General features: G+C 57.0%; 1 protein-coding gene across 1 annotated transcript; it reads left to right on the top strand.

Annotated features, from left to right (window-relative positions):
• The first annotated feature begins 399 nt into the window (after positions 1–399).
• CRYBA1 (crystallin beta A1) lies at positions 400–4,678 on the top strand. Its single transcript, XM_058817583.1, is given in 8 exon segments — positions 400–417; positions 419–431; positions 1,143–1,210; positions 1,781–1,900; positions 2,143–2,261; positions 3,758–3,899; positions 4,282–4,424; positions 4,531–4,678. Coding segments are annotated over 8 exon segments (771 nt in total).
• The last annotated feature ends 2,183 nt before the right edge of the window (positions 4,679–6,861 follow it).

The raw sequence follows: 6,861 nt of genomic DNA on the forward strand, positions 1-6,861 counted from the left end.
GTGCTGAGCCCACCACCCGCAGGGTCTCACGGGGAGGTGTCCCCGCCGTCCCCACGGTGCCAGCTGGCGCCAGGGCCAGGCCAGCCCCCAGGCTCACCCCGTGACGGCGCGGTGCATTGCCCCTGGAAAATGCCAGCGCGGTCAAATCGTTGAGTCATTTGTGCCCAAGATTATCTGTTCAAACAGCCGCCCAGATTATTTTTTTTTTTTATTATCAAATTTTTTTTCTTTTTCCCTAAGAATGTGGCTCAGACCATGGGGATGAGCAGCTGAAATCTCCTGGGATCAGCAGGACAATGCCAGAGCAAGCATTGTGCTGACGGCTCTGCAAACGCTGGCACCGGTTCCCGGCCAGCAGTACCCTATAAAAGCTGAGCCGCTGAAGTAGGCAAACATTACATGGGCGAAGCAGCAGTAACCGCCTGAGCTAGGTGAGTCCTGGACCGATGCGCACCTCTCCCACCTCACCCCTCTGCTGCCAGCCCGCTGGGCAGGCACCCTTCCTCCTGCCTGGTGGCAAAAGACACCCAAAGGGACTGCGCTGTTTTCCGTGGCATAAGATAGGCTCACACATCCCTGCTGGCAGCTGGGGGGGCTGAGAGCCCCTCTACAAGCAGGGCACCCCACTGCCAGCACCCACCGGCATGGTTGGCATCTCCCACCATTAGCCAGGGCTGTGGGAGCCCACCGTGCCTCCCAGGGGACACCAGGCAGGGAGAGGGGACCAGGCAGGTCTGTTGGACACTGCCAGGCACAGGGCAGCCCGTGCCCACTGAAGCCCCCTGCTCTCAGGGGTGTTTTTCTTAGTAGTGGTCTGACCCTGGGGAAGGAGAAAGGGGGATTGGGCACTATGCCCTGGTGGGAGTGCAGGCTCCGTGCCATGGCAGGGAGGAGGGAAGGGGCACTGCAGCAGTGAGAAGGGAGCACTTTGCTTTGGATGTGTCCTCCCTGCTGTGTCCTGTTCCCCATCCTGGGGCTGGCAAGAGGGTGTCCCTGCAGCTGGTGTGGCTTGTCCCCAGCAGTGGGGCAGTTGTCCTTGAACAGGTGCTGTGGGTGGTGGGCACAGAACTGTCCGCAGCCTCACGAGGGAAGGATGCACAGGGACATGATGCAGTAAAAACGGCTTTTCCTTCCTTCTCCAGACACCGATCCAGCAGCAGCAAAGATGGCTCAGACAAACCCTCTGCCTGTTCCCATGGGCCCGTGGAAGGTATGTCCTCACAGTCCCTGTATTTCACCTTTATGTGTGCAGGTAGGGAACAGGGAGAAAGGCAAAGCCCATCCTCTGGGCCCAGGAAAGCTGCACAGGGAGCAGAAAGGCAGGGATGAGCACAGGAAACAGGCACCCCTGGGAAAGTGCCTCCTGCCTGCTGAAATATCTCCTGGGTGTTTTTCATAAGGCTCTTCACAGCACCCCGGGCCAGCTGTGCCCTGCTCTTACCCACCATCCCTTGACAGGCAGTTACAGAGTCCCCAAAAGCCACCGGCTGTAGTTCACCCTCCCCTGTCCATGCAGACAGTGGGTACTGTGGAGCAAGGTGGGGAGCAGCCCCAAGGGGTCTGGCAATAGCCCCACGGCCCCTGGTCGAGGAGAGAGCCGAGAGGGAGAGGAGAAATACGTGCACAAGTGAGGACCATCCCGTGCACAAGTGAGGAGCATCCCGTGCACAAATAAGGAGCCTCCTGTCGAAGCCTGGAGCTGTCGCGGGAGAGGAAAACATCAGCAGCCCCCCAGGGAGGTGCCCCTCGCCCTTTCCCCCGTTAACCCTCTTTGCCCTAGAGCGTTCGGAGCAGAGGCCGGGAGAACCGCCAGCCACAGCCCTGCCACCCGCCCGTCCCAGAACGGCTCCGCTCCTCTCTCCGGACGGCAGCGCTGCCCCGGGAACTGATCTCCGCAGGGGTGAGCAGGAGAGCGGAGCGGGGCCCGGCCTGCGGCTGCCCCGGCACCAAGGCAGGGCGTGGCGGGGCCGGCAGTGCAGGGACGCGGAGCGTGCGGGGCTGTCCCGGCCCACAGGGTGCCCCTGCAGCCTCCGCTGGCTCTCCCCCTGACGGAGCCACCCTCCGTCCGTCTCCAAGAGGCGCTGAATTGCCCGGGGCCACTGCTGGGCAGTTTCCAACTCGGCAGCTCGCTCTCCGTTCCAGATCACCGTGTACGACCAAGAAAACTTCCAGGGCAAGAGGATGGAGTTCACCTCGGCCTGCCCGAACATCATGGAATGCGGCTTCGACAACATCCGCTCCCTGAAGGTGGAATGCGGCGCGTGAGTACCCGGCTGCCAGGGGAGGGGATGCTTTCCCAAGCAGGGACAGGGGTGCCCAAGCGTGGAGTGGGACCAGCTGTCCCCGCTCTGCTTGGCTGGAGACAAGCACCACAGCCAAGGGAAGCCAGGCATGGGGGATCCTAGGATAGAGCAGCCCGTCCTGGGCAGCACTGATACAGAGAGAGGGCCTGGGGACAGTGGCAACACCTTTGGCATCACCAAAAACTGCCTCCTGCAGGGCTGGACCAGTCAGGTTTGGAGCAGGGCTGCTGCCCAAGGATGCAGAGAGAATCAGTGCTCAGTGGCCTGGCTTAGCCTGATCCCCGTCCTGAAGCACCAGCCCTAAAGAAACACCCAGCCCTGCTCTGCCCTGTGCTTTCCCTGCCACTGCACAGCTTCCTAGACCAGGGCAGAACCTTCCCGCAGCTTCTCCAGTGCTGAGAGGGGCAGGGAGCAGAGCTGGGCTTCTCCCTGCGCACGGGAATCCTCCCTGGCACAGGCAGGGCACCTCCGAGCAGCTCGGAGGGGCGGAGTGCCGGGAGCGGTCCCGCGGTGCGCATCCCCGCGGGGCGGGAGCAGACGAGACAGATTTGTGCTGCTATCTTTAGGACGTGTAATGCTAATGGGATTACAGCAGCGTGCGTGCTCACGCTGTAATCAGCTCCCTGCTCCAGTTGATGTGCTCCTAATCAGGCTGTTCACCTTGCACAGGGTGGGCTGGCTGCAGGACATGGCTGTGAGGCTCAGTTTAGGTCAGTGGCAGGAAACCCTCGACCCCCTCAGCACCCTTTGTACCCCATCAGCTGGGGATCCATGCACTGCACAGCCCGTGCCATTCACCTTCCAACCCCCAGCCTGCTCTGCCTGTGGCTCTGTCCCCAGTCTCCTCAAGGGGACATCCCCACCCTGGGGACAGGCAGGTGCTGTGTGGGCAGCACCAGGGCTTGCAAAATGTGTCCTGCAGGGTGGAGGCATCCCAGTCACTTCTCCTTGGTTGTTTTCAGCAAGAGGGGGAGGCAGAAAGGGGAAAGGCCATAGGTCCCTGCTCTCTGCTCAGAGCCAGATGGGCCCTGCCTGCTGTGGGCATCAGGAATTCAGGTCTTTCCAGCAGTGTCAGTTGTAATTGGGAAACAAGTAAGAAATGAGGCCTTTGGGAGGAAGGGCAGCTGGGGCATTCTGAAGCGATTCTGGTCTGCATAAATTATGACAGAGGAGCCAGGAGGAAGAGCCACCTGTGCAGGATGGACCCCAGGATCCCCCCATCTCCCACTGCAGTCAGGGATGCCCTGTGGGTGCCTCTGCAGCACCAGAGGCAGTTTCACCCTCCCTCGGTTCTCTGCCCACATCCAGCACCGCTTCCTCTCCTCCCAACCTGTGGGCAGAGGCCAGACCCCAACCTCCCCCTTGCACCTACATCCTGCCCATAATGCCAGCTCCCAGCAGGATGCCCCAAGCTGCTGCAGGAAGCCCTGGCAGCCCTGGCTCTGTTTTTGCAGCTGGGTCGGTTACGAGCACACCGGCTTCTGCGGGCAGCAGTTCATCCTGGAGAGGGGAGAGTACCCGCGCTGGGACGCCTGGAGCGGCAGCAACGCCTACCACATCGAGCGCCTGATGTCCTTCCGCCCCGTCTGCTCCGCTGTGAGTGTCCCACCCGGCTCTGAGCCCCTGAAAACGGCCCAGGCCACGCCAGGGAGGTTAGGAAGGGAAAACACACGGGCAGGCTCAGCGCTTCATCCCCCAGTCCCAGCAGGGTTTGCTCTTTCTGTCCTGTTTTTAAAGCTTTGGAGGGAGTTTCTGGGCTAGCTGTACATGACCAGAGTAGGGGACAGCCTGCCTGAGACAGCAGCTGTGGCATAGCTGACACCTCCCCGCCACCCAGAAAACTCCAACCAGCCAGGGTCTGAACACCTCCCTGTCCAGGAACCCTCTGAGTAACGCCATAGGGAGTGACAGCCCTGCCATTCCCACCCACACTGGGGAGGGAGCAGCACCTCCACCTCACCCCTGCTCTCCCCCACAGAATCACAAGGAATCCAAGATCACCATTTTTGAGAAAGACAACTTCATCGGCCGCCAGTGGGAGATTGCTGATGACTACCCCTCGCTGCAGGCCATGGGCTGGGCCAACAACGAAGTGGGCTCCATGAAGATCCAGTGTGGCGCGTAAGTGACAACAGCAGCAGGGACAAGCTGCCATCACTGTGCCACCACGGCGGGAAGGGGACACCCTGTAACCCCCCCTGCTTACCTCTTTGTCCTTTTCTTCCAGCTGGGTGTGCTACCAGTATCCCGGGTACCGTGGCTACCAGTACGTCCTGGAGTTTGACCACCACGGTGGAGACTACAAGCACTGGAGAGAGTGGGGTTCACACGCCCAGACCTCCCAGATCCAATCCATCAGGCGTGTCCAGCAGTAGCTCCTCACTTCCCAGTACATCTCTGCAAAGGTTTCGAAAGCTCACCGGCTCCCTCTTGGTGCTAATACTCCCCTCCCGAAATAACCACCCCCTCTCGTACTGCCACTGCTTATGGAACAACACTCCCAAAACGGTACCGACTGCCACAATTGCCAATAAATGTGACTGAAAGAAAAAGATAAATCAGCTTGGTGTGTGTTTGCTGGGGTGTGTTTGGGATTGAGGTTGCACATTCCCATCACAGGAGCAGGGACCAGAGTCTTTCCTATTTATTTTGAGCTGGGCTGAAGTTAGGTGGGGCTCACACTGAGGGAGGTTCAGACCCCCACTGCTGCACAGACACCCTTGTTTATTTCCCTCCCTGCCCTCTGCTTCCCCTGACAAAGTAAAGGACACCTGGATCCACCCCACCTATGTACACACAGCTCCTGGGTTCTACGGCCAGCACAGCCAGGCCTTTAGGATCCAAACCCAGGCTGCTCCTTGAAAACGCAAAAAAGAAAGTCACACTGACACCCACAAACTTTAAAATTTTTATTCAACAATTTACATCACTTATTGTCTGTCTTAACGTATTCGATCTACACAAATTTTTTTTTTTTCCTGATAAAATAATAAAATTTGGATAAATTTTGAAGACCTGTTGGTGCAGAATAAACAAAATTTCAGGTAAGGTTTTTTTTTTTTTTCTTTTTGTTTTTTTAAACATTTAGTGTGAAGTATGACATCATTGGTAAAGATACATCATGCCATTACAGCTCATGGACATTACCTATCCTTACAGTCCGTGACATCACCCACACCAGCGCAAGGGGCTGCGCCAGACACAGCTACAGCAGGTTTTACACTAAACTCCTCTAGCCACCCTCTCACCACTGGGAAAACGCTTTTCCAGCTGGGCACACCGAGTGCATTCATCTAATCAGAAATTACCGGGGAGGGGAGAAGGAAACAAAGACTACCTTGACTGATCCGTGTGGTCGCACTCTACAACATGGACGCCAAAGAGGGGCTGCCCCTCTCCGCAGGTCAGAGGTAATTCAGCTCCTGAGCAGGTAGAGCACAACCCCTCGCAGAGATTTGAATACAAACCAGGAACGAAATGAGAACTTATCGACGGGGAAGGGGGGCAGGAGAGGAGACAGACCCTGCCCGGCTCTGCCTGAAGGATCCCTCCAGCCCCGGCTCGCGGTGGTGTTTTGCACCGCCCTTAACACTGAAATATTCAAGGAAGGGGAGAGAGGGGCGTCAGTCCCCCCCAGTAAACAAGTTGAGGACCTTCAGAGGCTGGGAAGCCGCTGAAGGTGTGTAAGTACACGTGTGATGGTAGATAGAAAAGCAGCCCTGTTCTGTATGAAAAAAAGCTGTCAAGTTAGTACAAATTTCTGCCATGGCGAAGGGAACAGGAGGAGAAAGCTGTCAGGGTCCCTCTCCCGTCACAAAATCCCGACTCTCCCGCACACAGGCTCTGGGCTAAGCAACATGTTTCCAGAGGTGATACCTGCAACCCAATGCACCTAACGCGTGAAAACAAAACCAAAATAAAGCTCTCACCCCTGAGGCTGGAGGGAACCCAGACTCCGCTCCAGCCCCGCAGCGGGATAGTGAGGAACCCTGTCCCTCCTGCCTCACAGTGGGAATACACAGCAGTAGGATTCCTCTTGGTTCATTTTGTCATTAGAAGCCTCGAGTTTGCCCACGCCACCGGCCTGCAGCGCAGTGGACTGGTGTCCATCCCCTCCCCAAAGCTGCTTGGCGTGGGGGCTCCCTGTCCCCATGGGGACACCACTGGGTGCCACCAGCACGCTCTCCCCAGAGACAAAAAGGGCACTGGTTCATCCAACAGCACAAAGTGTATCTGAAACACAAGCCAGCACACCCCGCTCCCTCCGATTCAATTACTAAAGTAGGCTCTTTAAAATAAAAAAATAATATATATATTTATATAGCTATACAGAGAGATACAGAGAAAGCAAAGGAGAGAGAAAGGCTACTAAAAAAATCAAGAAGCGCCAGTTTTCTGCTACAGCTGTCAGCAAAGAACTGTCACCTTACATCATACCCTCCGAGATGGTGAAGAGAATGGAGGCAATGACAGCACAGGAATGCAAAAGAGGGCAGATAAGTCACTTCTGGTAATGAGACACAAATTAAACTTTCAAAACATGTGCATAGCTTTATTC

This window comes from Ammospiza caudacuta, chromosome 20 (assembly GCF_027887145.1).
Source record: "Ammospiza caudacuta isolate bAmmCau1 chromosome 20, bAmmCau1.pri, whole genome shotgun sequence".
NCBI classification, from domain to species: Eukaryota; Metazoa; Chordata; class Aves; order Passeriformes; family Passerellidae; genus Ammospiza; species Ammospiza caudacuta.